General features: G+C 41.4%; 2 protein-coding genes across 4 annotated transcripts in view; one reads left to right on the top strand and one right to left on the bottom strand.

Annotated features, from left to right (window-relative positions):
* ctnna2 (catenin (cadherin-associated protein), alpha 2) overlaps nt 1-18,004 on the bottom strand; it is a 226,107-nt gene that overhangs the window by 88,852 nt on the left and 119,251 nt on the right. The gene's annotated exons all lie outside the window — the stretch shown is intronic.
* lrrtm1 (leucine rich repeat transmembrane neuronal 1) lies at nt 7,524-11,302 on the top strand. The gene has a single exon (XM_076145626.1). The coding sequence runs from the start codon at nt 7,529-7,531 to the stop codon at nt 9,104-9,106; it is 1,578 nt and encodes a 525-aa protein (XP_076001741.1). The 5' UTR covers nt 7,524-7,528; the 3' UTR covers nt 9,107-11,302.

The raw sequence follows: 18,004 nt of genomic DNA, 5'->3' as shown, positions 1-18,004 counted from the left end.
GGGCTGTCTGAACAAAGGCCACCAAATAACAACAAACTCACCCACTCCTTTACCTCCCAAAAGCAACTCAGGTTCAGACAAAACAAAATCTCCAGCTTCTCCACTTGCTCATACAAACACAAGATATTGAAAGGAGCATTCAATGCCTATCAGCCAATCCAAACTATTGACGGATGGCTTGGAGCACAAGCGTAACGCTGCTGTAACACTCGAATATGTTCGTGTGGCCATCACTGAGTTTTCAATTGAAATCATGAACAGATTTCAGCAAGTTTGAAGAAGTAAGATTGGACATTTCAATGTTGTAAGGAAATTTACAAGTGTTTCAGTGTTTTGCATCAGAGACGTATCGCTTCACTTTATTCTCTGCTTCATACCAACATGACAGAGGCTCATGGACATGTGAAGGCTGTGGAGGCATGTCGGGCTCTGGATGAGGCAATAGAACGTTGACAGTGAGCATGTGTGCGTGTGCATGTGTGCGTGTGCATGTGTGCGTGTGCGTGTGCGCGTGTGTGTATGTGTGTGTGTGCTGCTAAATTGAGTCTGGGTTTTTCAAACAGAGGTTTGGTTGCTCTCAGTGGGATTTCTGCCTCATTTGATAGCAGAACAAATTTCCTTTGGCAGAGTTAGTCGCAGCAACTGTTTGATCATGTGTCTGAAGCCAGAAACATTTGAGTCAAAACACACCAAGTAAAATGATTAAACATAACCAAATCAAACAATCCGGGATCCAATATTGGTGAGGGATCTTCCAACCCGGAGTCGTGACAACTAATTCTAACCCTGTAAATGTGGCCCATAACTCCAATGTTATACCACTGGATCATAACACAACTACTGTAGCTAGGATGAATCAGTGTGATATTGTATTGATAACAAGCCATCTTCTGGGTGCCAAATGATGACAACTCTGCAACAATTGCTGAACACAAATTGCCAGTGAGTGCACTGAATTTGTTTTGAAGCCAGTGTTGTCAGTCATCTTGATGTAAGGACTCAACTTCAACTTTCTCTCAGCTCAAATTTGGCTCAAAGTGGGGTTTCTTTTCTCCTCCGCACACAGCCAACAGTTTTACTGAGAAGAACTCAGCTGACACAAACACAATGCTTCAAAGAATTGGAACCCTCACTGTCACATGCTCCAGTGGACATTATGAAGGTTTCGTTTACGTTAGATACAGTGAGTCTAATCTGTTTAAACAGTGTGCAAAGGTAGGAGAATGAGGTGAGCAGCGCACACAACAGACTGGGAGGGAACATAGTGTCAAAAGCAAAAATGTCACTTTTTCCGTTTGCCACAATTGCAAGCAGAAGCCGGATGTTGACTTCTTTGTGGTATAATGATGGACTCTGAGCGTTGTGCTAATTTGGTGCAGCTGCATCCATGATTATTGCAACCTCACGAAAAGAAACGACATGTGGAGAGTTATGAATCCATATGCCTCTGTATGTCTGCATGTCTCATAGTTTCTGAAAACAAATGTATAAATCTGCAGAAGCCAAAGCTTTCCTGTGTTTACAGAACATGGTCATATTGAGATTTTCCGGTATTGCACAGGAAGCAGTGGCTCTTATCTCAGCCCAATTACTAACAATCTTCCAACGTCGTCTGCCTTCGGCAGTACTACTGTGGTAAACAGATACCACAATATCAACCGCTATGTCTGTTTTTTGTCATCAATATGTGCATCCTCATAAGAGTTATACATGAATGGAATGAATAGGATCCTTCCATTCACTGCATATAAGACTTGTGGCTTATAGGGGGAATACCGCCAGATGTAGAAATGTATTCAAGAATGCATACAATTGTGAGCTGATGGGTTGTTTACATGCTTGAGTACATTTACTTATATCTCGTAATATACACCGGCATCAGTTTGTGGTGATTCAAATTTGATCATAGAGTTTTCATGATGTTTGCCTTAATTGGAGCAGAAGTGGCATGTTAAAGTATCCTCACTGTTTTTCCTCACAGATATATCTGACATAATTACAATAATGAGAACCACAAATGACTCATTCATATCAGGGGCCACTCATTCTACAATGGAAACACGGCATGTAAAGCACTGCACAACCTACTACACACTAACCCGCCCACTGCTCTGTCCAGTCCTACACAGAAACTGAAGATTCGCCTTCTGCTTGCGGTTACAGATGGACAAACATCTCTTGCTGTTTCTTTGCCAACCACTCTATGGAATGTGTGTCTCGCCCAGGGGCCCACCAAACTGCCCAACCACTTCATCGCTGAAGTACACCAATTAGTCATCATCTGCCTTGTGTTGTTGGGCTCAAACAGTCAAATGTCCTATTATTCAATAAATGATTTAAGTAATGGGTCTGTAATCATGGACACTGTTAAATTTGAGCCTTATGATCCCTCAAATCAATTCAGTGCCTTTGATACACCAAGACCAATAAGCATTTCATTGTCAAGACGACTAAAAGGATCACAAAACTGGCTAATGACATAGAATTATGCTTCCTATCACTGTTTTGTACATTACACAACAACATCATTTAAGCGCGACCAGGCAAACCTAGTGATGCTGGACTGCAGTTATCGAGTCTGCAAGGAACATTGTCCATCCACGGTTCCAGAGAGGATTCCTTCCATTTTGAAAGTCAGTGAGATTTAATATTATGTAAATAAATTAAACCCAGTACTGAACAACAACAATGAATTTAGGCAGTTCAACACGGACAGCTATGCCAACTCATTTTATTTATCATCAATATGCAATTCCTATATCCTGCTTTTTGCCAGATGTCTGGTGCATGAGTAGGAAGTTTCACAGGTTTCCTCTTTTCTCTTTTCATTTCTACTTCGAGAGATGGTTTAAAAAATGTTCAAGGCTAACAAATACACGTGTATGGCTGTCCTTAAAAGCTTCAATCTGACAGCAGCACAACACAACATTTAACAAGCACTCAAAAGTACTGAGTGTAAGCCAACTTGGATTTGTGTTGAATTCAATTGCATTCTGGTGTGTACATGACGTAGGAAATTTAATTTATTGCAGCTAAAGTTGTATTTATGAAAACTATTTCATGCACTCTGAGTTTTGCCTCATTCACTGCGACTTGAATGCTGATATTTCATTTTAGCATGGAAACAATACTTCCTAAAATGTTAACGGCCTGCTCAATGAACCCACTGCCAGTCAACACTCAATTCTGTAGCTTTTCACAGCTTTTAGATGAATTTCGCTTTTGTTTTTATCTAATGATATTTGGAAATATCGTTGTCTCTCCTGGGTCCTAATCAGCCTCATCGTATAGAGCCGCGTGCAACCATTAAGGCCGAACAAGCTCAGATAAGCCAGCTGTAAACTACACGGTGAAAAATGGCAGGGAGCTCAACTAAACAAGCAGATGGTAAAGAAAGTTGAGCATTCAACAAACTGAACAGAGTTTCTTCAGGAGTCGGCGGACCAGATTAGACGTTTCATTTACAATCTAGGTGGACATGGCATGTTGATTTGTTTTTGCTGGTGAAAGCATGCAATCAACCACAGAAAAGTGCCTAAAATTGTTGCATCGATTAAATACCGAAAGTGTAGAAAACAACTCTGTCAGCCTACCACAGGCCTCACGTATAGGTCAGACACAATGTACGTACATTCCACAGACAAGTCTACTGCGGTAATGTCATGAGTAAGCAGGATATGCAATTCAACCAACAGGGGGACCTGCTGATACAAATATTGATCTCGAGCTATAGTAATGACCAAAACCAATGATAGTGTATCTTTAGCTGTCGTTAATCTGTAAAAAGAAAAAGTTCTGCACACAGTCATGCACTCACGCTTGTGCTGACCTTACTCCAAAGCACAGAGCCAAACCTCTTAAAGTCTTAAAACTGATGGTCTGGATACTCTCATCTCCTGTTCGCTGTGTCAAGTCATTACAGTGCACAAAGTCATTAGCTGATGGTGTAGTCATCCATTATAGCCAAGAGAGAATATAGCAAAGGCAGTGGAGGGAAGAGTCCAACTTCGAGATGTCTAGATCATGTGAAGGACAAGTTTCCTTCCTTTGCCTCTGGTGGTCAATAAACCTTTCTTCATTGTCATACATTTGGTTTATTTAACAAACTAACCCCTTAGTATGATTAAAGAAACAGTTCTCTTGTCGTCATTTTTTTTCATTATGCACTGGGTTGCAACATTCTTGTGTGCACAGCGGCAGTGTTAGTGTGTAATTCTGCAGGAGTTTTGCTTTTGGCTGTGCATGGTTTAATCAAGGTAACCTTAATGGATAACGGCGCTAAATAGCACAGCATTTTGGCACAGCGCTTTTCAAAGAGGTTCAAGATGGCGTGCACATATCTGTCATTGCTGCCGTCAGATATTTGTAAGGATTTAATCAGTTGAAGCAGAACACATTCATGCAGGCCACAAGCACAGCTGTGGATGATTGATATGGGTAAGAATTTCTCATTTATGTTTTAGCTTAGTACAGGCTGTTTTACTGACATCGGTGAAATAAGAAGTAAACTTAAAAATGTTCAATGTTGATGCAAATGCTGCTGCAAAATGTGTCAAACCCAAAAGTGACCATGCGTCACCATTATACTATAATTGCTGCACATCTTACCAGTAGAAAATAAATAGATCAAGTAATGAGTATTACCCTAAACGATGTGGTCCTGATATGTTTATCCTCAGCACAACATAAATTTTCAATCAGCTAGCCTTGAACCTGAAGGGAAATAACGTGTTTGGTCATACAAAACAGAAAGGTTAAGAGTATTTAAAAGTAGCAACATGAAGCGCTGGTCCTGGCCTTGTGATGAAAATGGGGCCCAAATTCGCAAACAAACAATAAAGTTTATCCTCTCAAACCACGCAGCTCACAGCTCTCAGGTTGAGAAATGATTCGATACATATTTCAATGTAATCTGTCTTTAAAATCAGTAATCTGCAATAATTACTGATAAACATACAGCACCTACAAAGTAGAAACCGGCTTTATGCAATTTAGGCTTGCAGTATTACACATAATCAGAGCAGAAATTAGATAAAGATACTTATTTGTTCATGTTCATTAGATTTGTTTGGCACCTGCATAGTGTATAGAGGAGGTGGCGGCGACTGAGGCTGAATGATTATATAAGGTGGCGAGGGCTTAGATAAAACTATATTCATTTTTTTGAATCACTGAAAGACTGTTGTAGAGTGGGTGGAATTATGGAGAAAACCTGAAAGACTCCCTCCTCCTCCTCTTTCTTCGTCCTATGCCAAGCTGCACACCAGCTCTGTCTCCACAACTCCTCCCACCTGAGATTGACAATTTATGTAGTGATTCCCCTTGTGGTGAATGGTGGTATTTTCTTTAGCTCTGAGGTTTTCCCCAAATCTGATTCCATCAGTAGGAGGCGCTACAGAGGCATGATATATTCACAGGGCATTTATTTATCAGGATGTGAATTCAGGAAAAAAAAGCGATGACCATCAAGGTTTTTCAAATTAATGTCATCAGCAAAAAGAGAAGAAGAATGGCAAAAAGCAGAAGCAGTTACTGATTGAACATTTCTGACATATAAAATGTTATCACAGCTGTGTGTAATTTCCAAGTGTTTCCCTTGGAAAATTATTAGAATAACCCCGACAAGGTTAGGAGAGATGCCAGATAACTACAAAGCAGGACAGGAGAGGTCTTTCAGACAAGAATGTTTATATTATAGTTTAATACTAATTTTATGTGGCAAGCAATTTAATGCGAATTCAGAGTGGAATGCTTAGGCATAATTAAGAATGACACAGTTTGGCTGGATACAGGACAGCTTGAGCGAGTGAAGAATGTCACACCAGTCTTGACTGACACTATATTCAATGTATAGCAATAGACTTATCTTGATTCATTGAAACAAATTCATCGTAAAATAATAAGTAACTGTATCATGAGTACAACTAAAACAGTAGCAAACCATGAAATTCATAATTAATATGTGCATCATATATGAATAAGTGTATGTATTTTTGATGATTTTCTTTTTTGCATCTATGTCAAATCAATAATTTTGGATAGACCACGCTCTTCTGCAAGAGGATTGGATGTAACAGGACAGGAAAAACTGCTTTCTCACAGCAACGTCAAAGGAACTGGGCATAATCAGAGAGAGCGAGGGAGGGAGAGGGAGCGAGAGAGAGCGTGCGCGAGAGAGCGAGAGAGAGAGAGAGAGAGAGAGAGAGATGGGAGGGGGTTCATTAAAGCCCCAGCTTTAAGCCCAGCCCATTTTGAATATGTAAATGTCTCTGCCACAGAGAAAAAAAACGGCAAGAGAAAAGTGCGGTGGGATGAGGGGAGAGAGAGAGGAAGAGGAGGGGAGCAGCATGAACAAGTGAGTGAGCGATCAAGGGAAAGAGAGCAAGCCAGGGAGAGAAAGAGAGCGAGCACTCTGAATTGTGAGTGGCTTACGACACTCAGTGAACAGAAGGTGCTTCTGCATGCGCTGTCAGGGTACTGGTCTGCTGCAAGGGATTGCGCGGTCCTTTGCTTCCCACATTCACCGCCCCTGCCTGCCTACCAGCACCAGCCTTCAGCAGCATCTTCCAGCTGGCTGAGAAAACACCCGGAGAGCGAGGGAGCGAATGAAACCTGCAAGCCACTGGGGATACGCAGGTCTTGAGACGGAGATGAGCCACTGAGATGACAAGGGATACTGATACCCAAGAAAACAGTGTTCACGTCTTTTTCATATCCTTTTCTTTCGTCATCCGTCACTGAAATCATGATTACCTGCTTGAGTGGATTTAAAACGCTACAATTCAGTGATTCCTTCAAATAAGGGACAAATCATTTGTGTTGACAGATCTGCTGAAACTTAAGTCGCGAGGCGAGCAGAGGAGGGAGAGGCAGATATTTTTCAGAAGGTTTTTTTTTTTTTCCTTGGTCTTTTTCATTTCTCTGGTTGTCTCTTCTTCCCTCTGATCATTGCAGCAGAGGACTGCGGAGGAGCAAAAAGAGCGGACAGAGCTCATGCATGCAGACAGGGGAACTTGCACTTCCTACCATCTCGCTGAAAGCTACTTGGATTCCTTCTCTTTCTGGCTCTTTCACTTGAGGAGAACTAAGACATTGTAAGCCTGCCAAGGATCTGGTGTCCACTGAAAAGAGAGCAGGGAGGGGGGAATTTGTACCACACTGGGGTCTTTTTTAGATTCGCACATAATTAGTGTTGAGGCACAAAGCGAGGCGCTGAATGGAGGTTGTCAGCCTTTGGATAGGGGTGAGTAGCAATCTTTTCAAATAAGATCAATCAATGAAGACAGTTTTTTTATCCTCTCTCCTCACCACAAGCTGCTTGATATACAACATAAGCAGAGCGATTTGCCCTCTATCCTCCTGTATATTCAATAAGGATTACTTTTTTTGTGACAGAATTGACGAAACGAAAAAAGCTTAAATACAAAACGACACTCATTAAGTTGATCTGAATATGATGTGATCGGTGTAGAAAATAATATCCAGAGTGGTTCAATGGACATTCTCTCAGCGACATCCCTGGATATTTATGCTAATGGATTTCCTTCTAATTGGACTGTACTTAAAGTGGCCACTGAAGAAGCCCCCTGGGTTGATATTGTGTTCGTTGGGTTTTTTTCTGAGAACAGTTCCTTTGGTAGAGGGGGTTTGTCCAAGGCTGTGCCGCTGCGACAGCAAGCTGCTGTATTGCGAGGGGCTCAACCTCACAGACATTCCCCGCAACCTGAGCAGCGCCATGGGCCTATCCATGAGAGAGAACAACTTGACTGAGCTACGTGAAGGCCAACTGGCTGGGCTGTCACAGCTTACCTGGCTCTACTTAGATCACAACAACATTGACATAGTAGAAGAGGGTGCATTTGACAGGCTAAGGCGGGTCAAAGAGCTAGACCTCAGCAGCAACCGGATAGAGAACCTGCCAAATGGTACCTTTAAGCCCCTCCCAAACCTGCGTATCCTGGACCTGTCATACAACCGACTGCAGGCACTAGAACCCGACCTGTTCCACGGCCTTAGAAAGCTCACCAATCTGCATTTGCGATACAATGCTCTCAAATTTGTGCCAGTGCGGATTTTTCAGGACTGCCGGAGCATGCAGTTTCTGGACTTGGGATACAACCAACTGCAGAGTCTGGCACGAAATTCCTTCGCTGGACTCTTTAAGTTGACAGAGTTGCATCTGGAGCACAATGAGCTAGTTAAAGTCAACCTAGCCCACTTCCCTCGTCTCATCTCATTACGTACACTGTACATGCACGACAATCGTGCCACCATCGTTGTCAACACCCTGGAATGGACATGGCATTTCCTGGAGAAGATTGACCTTTCATCCAATGAAATTGAGTACATTGAGCCACATGTTTTTGAGAGTGCACCAAACCTCAAGGTGCTCATGCTAGACTCCAATCGGTTGTCCTCTATGGACCAGCGTATCCTGGATTCATGGTCATCTCTGGACAGCATCACCCTCGCAGGGAATGAGTGGGAGTGCAGTCGCAATGTTTGTGCCTTGGCCTCCTGGCTGAGTGCCTTCCGAGGCCAGCGTGACAATTCCCTGCAGTGTTCAACCCCTGACACTGCACAGGGAGAGGATGTGTTAGATGCTGTCTATGCTTTTCAGCTATGTGAAGACAACCCAAAGGAGGTAACTACTGCAGGACTGCATGCCTCCACCAGGGATCAGGGCCAAGGTGGCTTTGTGCTCCTAGGCCCATTTACTCCCAACCCTTATGAAGGTGAGGGTGGCGAGGTGGCCACTGGCTCTTTCACAGTCACAGTGGGCCATGATGACCTGGAGAGCACCATGCAGATCCACAAGGTGGTGACTGGCACCATGGCACTCATCTTTTCCTTTCTCATCATCGTGCTCATGCTGTACGTGGCTTGGAAGTGCTTTCCAGCAGGAATAAGACAGCTGAGGCAGTGCTTCAGCAGTCAACGTCGCAAGCAGAAGCAAAAGCAAAGCATGCAGCAGATGGCTGCAATTTCGACACCAGAGTACTACGTTGACTATAAACCCAACCACATTGAAGGAGCCCTTGTAATCATCAATGAATATGGCTCTTGCACCTGTCAGCAGCAACCTTCACGGGAATGTGAGGTGTGACCCTGCTTTGTGAGTATGTCTTTAGCTGTGATTATTTGGATATAAATCCCATATTGGATACATTGGGAGGGGAATATTTTGGGACAGAAGGATTAAAGGGGATCCTTTGGACAATTTTTACGCAGCATTTCACTGTGATGTGGAGGCAGTGTGCTTTATTGCGCTGACTATTTTGTGTTGGATTTACTGCTACTGCTATCTACTGCTGATTTGAGGCCACAGGGAACAAAACGGGCATCTGACTCTTGGACCTGTCAATGTTCTACAGAAATACAAAGAGGAATACGTTGTGGGCACCGAGGCTTTTCTCTCATCAAGGACGGATATTTGAGCTTTAATGTGTCTTTCTACTTCAGGACATTTAACTATTGTCTAAAAAATAAACTGGGGATACACAAAAGAAGAAAAGAAGAAAAAAAACAGACCATTTGTATTATGGTACACACAATATTTGACAATGACAAGCATTTAAAATATAAAGAACATGTTTAAGTTGGATTAAAAATGTAAAGATAAAAGTCTGTGTAAAATATGTTAAAAAGAAGTGCAAGTGTGGAGAAAAAATGATATAAGATAATCTATTTCTTTTGTAAACTACAAAAAATGTTTAAATAAATGAATTGCTATTCACAGTAAACACATTTGTACGTGAGAAGCCTGTCAGAGAGGATGAATGATAATAGATGCAGTTTCTGCGCCTGTGGACTGGAGAGCTTTGTCTCTGCAGTATATCCAACAAGAAAGAAGGAAGGAACATGGGGAGAGGGATATCTGCAACTCATCGAAAATGTAAAATCCCTGGTCTGAAATTTAGATCTCGCTTTTAATTCTCATATTTGTTGTTTATTCACTGTGTTGGTTTGTTATCAGTGTGGTTTCTCTTCATCTTCCCATTGCCTGAGTGTGAATGGATTGACCTGATCTATTGCATTTTAATCTGTTATCATATTTCTCATTTTATGACACCATTTGTGTGCGTTGAAGTAAACAAAACGAGCAAGATCTAAAGCTATGCCTCTCATTGCTTCTCATGGTTTGGCTTTTGCAGGAGTAACGCCTCCTTTCACTGAACAGAACATATCAAAGACAACAATCACCTAAATCTAACAACAGAATTATTGAAGAAATTATTTAAGATGGAATTTTCAACCCAAAGAAGCATTTGCATACTTGATATTCTTCACTGTGTGTTTTACTGTGATGTAAAATATATTTGTTAAATACTAGGCCTGTTTGAGGTTTGTACATTTCTATACAGAATATATATATATACTGTATAGAAATATGCACACACATCCTTCTTCCTCTGGTGTTAATTGTGTGAATGAGTGCACTGAGGAATGCTAAGTCCTTTGACAAGTACAGTATGTTGTGTAAGGGGCAGGATGGAGCGTCACAACTGCAGAAAGAGGGAACAGACTGCTCTCTAGTGTGCATATTCTCATACTGTGGCTGCATTCTGTCTACATTAGTGCACCGTACCCTGCAAATGTGCGCAGCAGAAGCAACATCAAATAAGGGTGTGTTCCAGAGGATCTGATGCAAACCTCAAATGTACAAATGTGCATGTAAATGTAGCTGAGCACACATACGTATACCAATCAATACAATTAAAAGCGAGTACTTTCAATTGGCTGAACTATTAACAAACAAACAATCAAACTTGTTTTAGCATTACAATTATGTGAGTGAGTGAGTGAGTGAGTGAGTGAGTGAGTGAGTGAGTGAGGGCCGCATATTCATAAAATGAAAGTGACAATACAAGCTGGAGGTTCAATAGATTACAGCTCTTTTGCTAGCATGATGGTGACATTGTCTTCATCCATTCTGTATTCTGTTATTGCTGTTGAATCACCTTCATGGTCCTCATATTCTTTCAAGTGAAATCCCATCACATATTGGTCGTCCTTATTTATATGAAGGAAAAGTAGGAAATTGAGTGTTGTGCGTTTGATTGCACGGAGCAGAAACAGCTGACATGAATAAATGTAAGTGGCAGTAAAATGCATTTCATGTTGCAATATAATTAAATGGTATAAATATGATTATCACAACAGTAACATGATTTTATTCCAAAAGCATTTTAAAGCAAGAATTCATCAGTTACTTATTTTCTGTTTTGTTTTGGGTTTTTTGAATGTAACACTAATGTACGTGTGTTGAGTGTAAATTTGTGTTTGTGTGTATGTGTTTGTATGGGTGGGACGCTAAAGGGATGTGCCAATTATCAACATTAAATTAATATCTAGGAAAGTGTTGCATTTAGAATGGAAATTAAAGCTGCAGTGGGGGACATTTCAACAAGAAAACCATAAGCTACATGTTGTTGTCGTCAAAAATTAAAATTATAATCCCTCCCAGGGTATTTATGGGTGATTTAAACAGGTGTAGGCTCACCAGTAATGACTACCGTAAAATGTGTAGTTATATATGTAGTGTTTTTGAGCAGAGACAGGGAAGGAAAGGTATCAAAGGAGATTCACCATCTAGTTCTTGTTGGTGAAATCAAGGGTGCCCTACACGGACAATTGGACATAGCTGCTAACCATATCCTGTCATACCAAGCTTCATATATATAAATACTGAATGATACCAGGCAGGGATGCTGGCACGGAAAGGCTATTGATTCCAACTCACTCTTTTCTTAAACAAGCAACCCTGGCAAAAAAAAGTAATGGAGAACGGCACTGAATATTTTAAGAGCTTTGAGTCCTCAGGGCTGACATGAACCTACTTTAGACTTATCTCTACTTCAACTCACCTTCACCTTCATTCTGCCTCTGTGCTTCCCTTGGTGTCTGTGAGACACAGTAAACGTAGAGAAACACAGCAATTCATCTAACTGACAATAGATCAAATCTCTGCTTGACCTAAGCCTGGGTGATCATTCTCAGGGGGGAGATATTTGCTCGCAGACAGCATCCATTAGAAATGCCATGATTGATGAAGCTTGGTAAAAATCAATACAGATGAGTGGTAACTGAAATGATCATAGTGATAACAAATGTATTCGTCTCTCACTTAGACGGTACAACTGTCCGCCGATCATCGAAGAAGATGAGTGCTGACTATCTTTCACAAATCAGATCAGTGTTTGGATAGAATAAAGTCTGAGATTGTGCTCTTTTGAAGTGTAGTTACGTACAAAAGCGTGACATTTGTTCTGCGCTTTAGAAAGCCACAGCTGTCTGGAACCCAAAGGATATAAAGCACAAGGGTTGTATGCTGAAGCTATAGCCTCACAGCTGTATGTGTGCAAAACTGAGCATGTAGACGAGATGCATGCATGTCTGCAAATACGTTGACGTGCATGTGTCGTCACGAATAAGCACAGGAACAGAAACGCTATCATGTAGGGCAGTAAAGTTGGTATGACAATTAAGTTCAAAAGAAAGATAGAGAGATAGAAAGATAGTGATTATGATAGTGAGATGAGAATATGCAGATAAGGCATGCGAGTTAAATGTGAGTCCCATTTATGTGTATGTGTGAACATGGCAGGCAAGCAGTGAAGTTAAAGGTCACACTCAAACACTGACAGCAGAGAGAGGCCCTGCAGACTGCAACAGCGCCGCTAGCCAGCAGGGATCACAACAAACAGCACGTAGCCAATGCCATCAATCTGTCAGCACTCACAACTGGCCAGCACAGGGTCTCATATAAAACAAAACAGCAATCTTGCTTTATTTTGACATGTGACACGGCGACATCTGCCTGTGTGTATGTGTGTGTGTGTGTGTGTGTGTGTGTGTGTGTGTGTGTGTGTGTGTGTGTGTGTGTGTGTGTGTGTGTGTGTGTTTGTGTGTGTGTGTCTGTCAATGACAAAACATCGCTCTGCAGAGATTTGGGAAAAAAACCTTTGCCTCACATCCCCAAGGAGAAGGGCTCCATAGAGATGCAGACAAATCACAAACAAATAAATTAACCTGGCTTCCTGTAAGGGTTATTGATCAGGCAACATTCTGCCATCTCATTGGGAGTGGAACCGTGGTGCATAATAAACACTTAACACCCCCTCATAACTGGATGGAGAGCTAAATCATGGGTGGCAGCATGTACTGCAGTAGGCTGGAAGGTGCCTAGTGATGACTAATGACAATGTGCGGGTGGCTCTGCACTCCTCCTTTTGTACCAGGTGGGTTATAAGGATCAATAATGTAATCATCGCCAACGTTATCTCTGTTTAATCCCTCATTGTACTGTACACAGCTGCTGCCGTTCTTATTAGTAGAACATCTCTGGACTGAGTCCAAAGTAATACTGGAACAAAATCCAGGGTTCATGTCTCCAACAAATTAGAGATTATCTGACAGAAAATGGGATTATTCCCATCATGCTGTCCCGAGGAAAGTAAGGGACAGTTTACTTCCAAACACTCCCTTTGTGGAGCCGGAACAAAGTGCCAGGATAATAATTATACTAAAACAGACACAGGTCCAACAGATCACTGTAATTACATTCATTAGACGGGCTAACTCTCCAGGCAGCCTATAGCACTCTACGCCCACTGCTTCATTCACATGCACCGTTCTCCAGCAGCTCTGAATTAATAATAATGATGGAGAAGCCATTCTTCTTACCTACAGTACATAAGGTAGTGGATCAGTGGAAGCTGCTGAGGGAGGTGGAACCGGTTGGTCAATGGGGGCAGAGATGGCAGCTGAATATTCATCAGGCAGACTGGTGACCTCTTGATTTTCTCCATTTTTTTCGTTCACTTTGTAAAAATGTGGATTGGCCTATGCTAATGTCTTGTCTTCCACATAGCACATCAGGGTCAGTCAGAGAGATAATACATGGTAACAGCTGGGCCCACATCTGGGGCTCTGAGTTACCCGTATAAGAGCAGATGTGGGTCAGTGCCTAATATTCACAGTGTTTTGGTAGCTAAACTACAAAGCTTCACCCAGGATTGGACTCTGGGTTTGGGTTTGTTCAGTCATACCTTCCCGGTGAGCTCAACTCCAAATGTTGCTTTGAAAATTGGAAAAATCCCAAATAAAGTTGTTTTCTCGATTAATTAAACCACTTCTACTCCAGATGTGTTGACATACAGTTTCCACAATTTGGACAGAGGAGGAAAAAAAACAGTGAAAATGCCTCCACCAAAGCCAATGAGCCTAGACAAAATACACCCACTGATGTTCTATTATGGGATAAATATGGCTGATTGTGGATCTGTAACAAGAGTTAGGACTTACATTACCTACATTCAGACAACAAACCCAACCTACCAACAAACACGGGTGACAACCTCACCTCCTCAGCGAAGGTAATGAAACAGGATCTATGTACACACATATTACAAGCACAAGGCAGTCATACTCGAGGGTCACACTACCCCATTACCTCTCAGATAACCTACCACCCTAAAACCAAACATATCTATCGCTAAGCTGCTTTAGCAACATAGAACAGAGAATAATGTCCCAGCACTGGCGAGTCTTTGTCTATAATAGAGTAATAGGGACAGAAAATAGTGATGAAAATATTAGAAGGAAATTGGTGGTTTGTGTGGCCTTTCACAAACTATATTGCATATTGACTACTGAAAATCCTTATTTGCAGTCACAAAATACCATATTTTGTCTCAGCGATGCTGCTTTATGTATCTATATTGCCAGGGAGGAAAAAATTATTTAGCTTTGTACCCAATGGTGTCATAACGAGAAGGAATCCACTTATCTGCATGTTGGCAGAATAATTGCAAAATTTAAAGTGTTAAATTAATTGGAACAAATGTGTTTGGTGTACGGAACAAAACCAGGGAGCCTCACAAGTTTTTGCAATACCTTTTCAACGTCAGCTCCAAATGAAACTGCCCAGAAATGAACAGTCAGATTGATTGCGGTAGATGCCGATACCAGCAGAGAACAAATCAAACATTAACCGTCTGGGGGGCTGACTTCAAGGTAATACCTCATTTGATACATCTTTCCTATTGCCAGACAAAGACAGCAGATCGACTTTAATGCAAAATAAGTAATCAGGACTACTGCATCATGTTTCATTATTCATGGACAGACCCCATAAATAAAGCTAAATTCAAACCATTCTTTGATGGAGTATTTCAAAGGTAGCGAGCAGCAAGACAGAAAAAGCTTCTTTTCCAATAAAAAGTAAACACAGTTTAAGGGAAGTAAAAATAGACAGCATTTATCATTTCCCATTTATCTGATCAGTGTCAGGATGAATAAACGCTACTCTGCCCACTCCCCCCACACCCCACCCCCACCCCCATCTCTTTCTTATCTGTGAGGGCAGATTGGCATCTCTCCAGTAGCCAATGAGATGGGCTGCATAAATGGAATTGCCCCATTTTCCAAGTGTCAGTTGAGCAAAGAGAATGTGTTCTCTGTTTACAGAATCATTGTGCTAAAATGCTGCAGCAAAAACTTAAGATCCAATCTGGTTGAACATAATGCACTTAATATATGTGTTGCAGCTGCATACCATGTAATCCAATGAGATGTACACAGAGGAACATAAAAAGTGGACTTACCTGTCATATCGAATGCAGAGCAGCGTACCAGATGGAACCGCACAGAATGCAATAAAAGGGAGAGACAGAGACAGAAAGATTTGTTAAAATGTATAATTCTGCAGCATTTTACAAGTTTTTTACTATAAGTCCCAACAAAATATCCACAGTGTCAAGTGCCGTTGTAATCATTTTTACTGCAGAAACACAGACGCTTTGTTTAAGGATGAGCGGCGGAACGGTGCCAGAGTGCAACAGATTGGAGTGCAGTGCATGTGACATGTGGAGCAGCATGAGAACGGGTGGAACACAGAACGCAGACCACAGCCTGCAGTACTGTAGTTAAACCAACGGTGCATTTAATGTCTAATTTGCGATACCAATTGCGACCCACAAGGAAAGGCGGCAAAACAGGAAGGGGAGTTTTTATTGGGAGGATTGTGCTGACAAAGACCAACAGCGGTCAACGGTGGCAGTGGCACAATCATGCAAAACAATAACAACAGCCTATGTGGGTAATGCATTCAGAATTATTGCTGTCTTACTACAACGTCCAAACGGTTGCAAGAGTTTGATCTCTTCTGACTGATCGGGCTCATTGAGTCTGAAGGTGAGTTCTTCTCCTGCAATATTCTGAAGAATATACAAGACTGGCAAGTCTAAAGTGCCACCAGGTATGAAATCTCCATGTGTGACCCAATGTGTGGCCAATGATCCATCAAACACACCTAAAATGATCAGATCAGAATGTTATGAGTGGAATCAGCCTCCATGTATTTCTCCAGTATTCAGCATTATGCTTGTTGACAAATGTGTTCCAGTGTTTTGCCAGTAAGTGGCAAAACTGGAATAGGTTGATTACATTCATACATTACATGGAGGGCAATGAATAAGCTTGGAGCAAAAAATCCATCTGCGGAGGGAAAATTGCAATTGTCTTGTTTATATTTCCACCTTCTCACAAAAGCATATAATTGAGCATTGGCTGTCAAAGATACGACATGCCATCAGCACGAGTTGATACTTCAGTCACCATATCTTAAAAGTTGTGACACTGAAAAGGCAACAGCTGCATTTATGCATATAGTTCACATTTGCTGTAGTTTAGTTTCAATGTATGATTTGCTATTTTCAAATATATGAGAAAATAAATACAATTGTACAATATTAAGCCCTGCAGTCTAAAACCGTACGGTCCAAATGTTTTTACTTCCTCTTCATCTTGGCTGGTTTGGATAAGGAACCTCCTACTATACAGACAAGGTTTCTAGATTTTGTTGGAAATGAGAACAAAATAAAACCAAAGATACAATTACAGATCACTTAAGCTGATATTTTCTTTAATCCCTTCCCTATTTTATGTAAATGACAAATAAAAAATATCCACATTGCTCCGTTACAGAGGAAAGCTTGTACTGAGTGAGAAAGGGGAGGAAAGGTGATGATGTACACACAAGAATGTATATCAACCACAGTAACCCAGGAAGATATCACAAAAGTGCAGCCATTTGAAGAGAACAACGAGTGTCAAGGAAAAAAGACAACCGGACATTATGCCAAGGAAATGGAAATAGATAAACATCCAACATATAGTAGCTATAAGCACTATATGGAGACATTAATGCCCAGGAAGAGGAACAGTCTGATGTTATTTTGCCTTTAACAGCTGAACGAGCCACTAAAGGATCCCAACTTCAATTTTCAAGGTAGCTGAGCAAAGTCTGGATTAACTGTGTTGTGTGTGGTGAAACAAAAACCTGGCCATGGATGATAGTGGGTATGTAGCAGCAACAACCATGCATGTTTACACGACGAAGATCACTGCTCTCTTATTTGTAGGGTATAGCAAATAGCTTTGACAGGGATGAAAATATAACCAATTTAATGTCTGCAAGTATTTTCTAAACTCATATTTGTGTGAATTTTCTCAATATAAAACTGAATAATTTAACATATAAAGCTTGGCTCGACATCGAATTCTGACTGAACAAATGTTTGTTGTTTCTTTGCGTTAGGTTAGAACTGGGTTGTGGATTAACATTGTTTAAAAGCTGCAGTGTGACAAATAAAGGGCTTTAGGTTGTCTTTACACAGATCGGCTTTGTGTATTTCAATAAATCTGACCACCATAATCCATTAAGTGTCAACTTCAGCAGCATTAATTCAATCATTCTCATAATCAAAATGGTTGCTCGGAGCTCCTGCTGTGGGGTTTAGTAATGGGGTGCTGAGAATGAAAAGGCACATTAAAATGGGCTGGAGCATGCAATCCCCCAAAAAGGCATTTGCTGCGCTCTGCATGCACCAAGGACATGCAACAGTAAGGTCAGAATCACACATCAGCAGAATACTGAATAAGTTGGCCTCCTGGGCTGGGATTCCAGGATGCAGGTTATCCTTCCCTGTCCAATGGTAAA

This window comes from Genypterus blacodes, unplaced genomic scaffold (assembly GCF_046128005.1).
Source record: "Genypterus blacodes isolate CSIRO-AG114 ecotype Tasmania unplaced genomic scaffold, CSIRO-AGI_Gbla_v1 ptg000030l_1, whole genome shotgun sequence".
NCBI classification, from domain to species: Eukaryota; Metazoa; Chordata; class Actinopteri; order Ophidiiformes; family Ophidiidae; genus Genypterus; species Genypterus blacodes.
The sequence above is the reverse complement of the archived record's forward strand: the minus strand, read 5'-3'. Positions and strand labels throughout refer to the sequence as shown.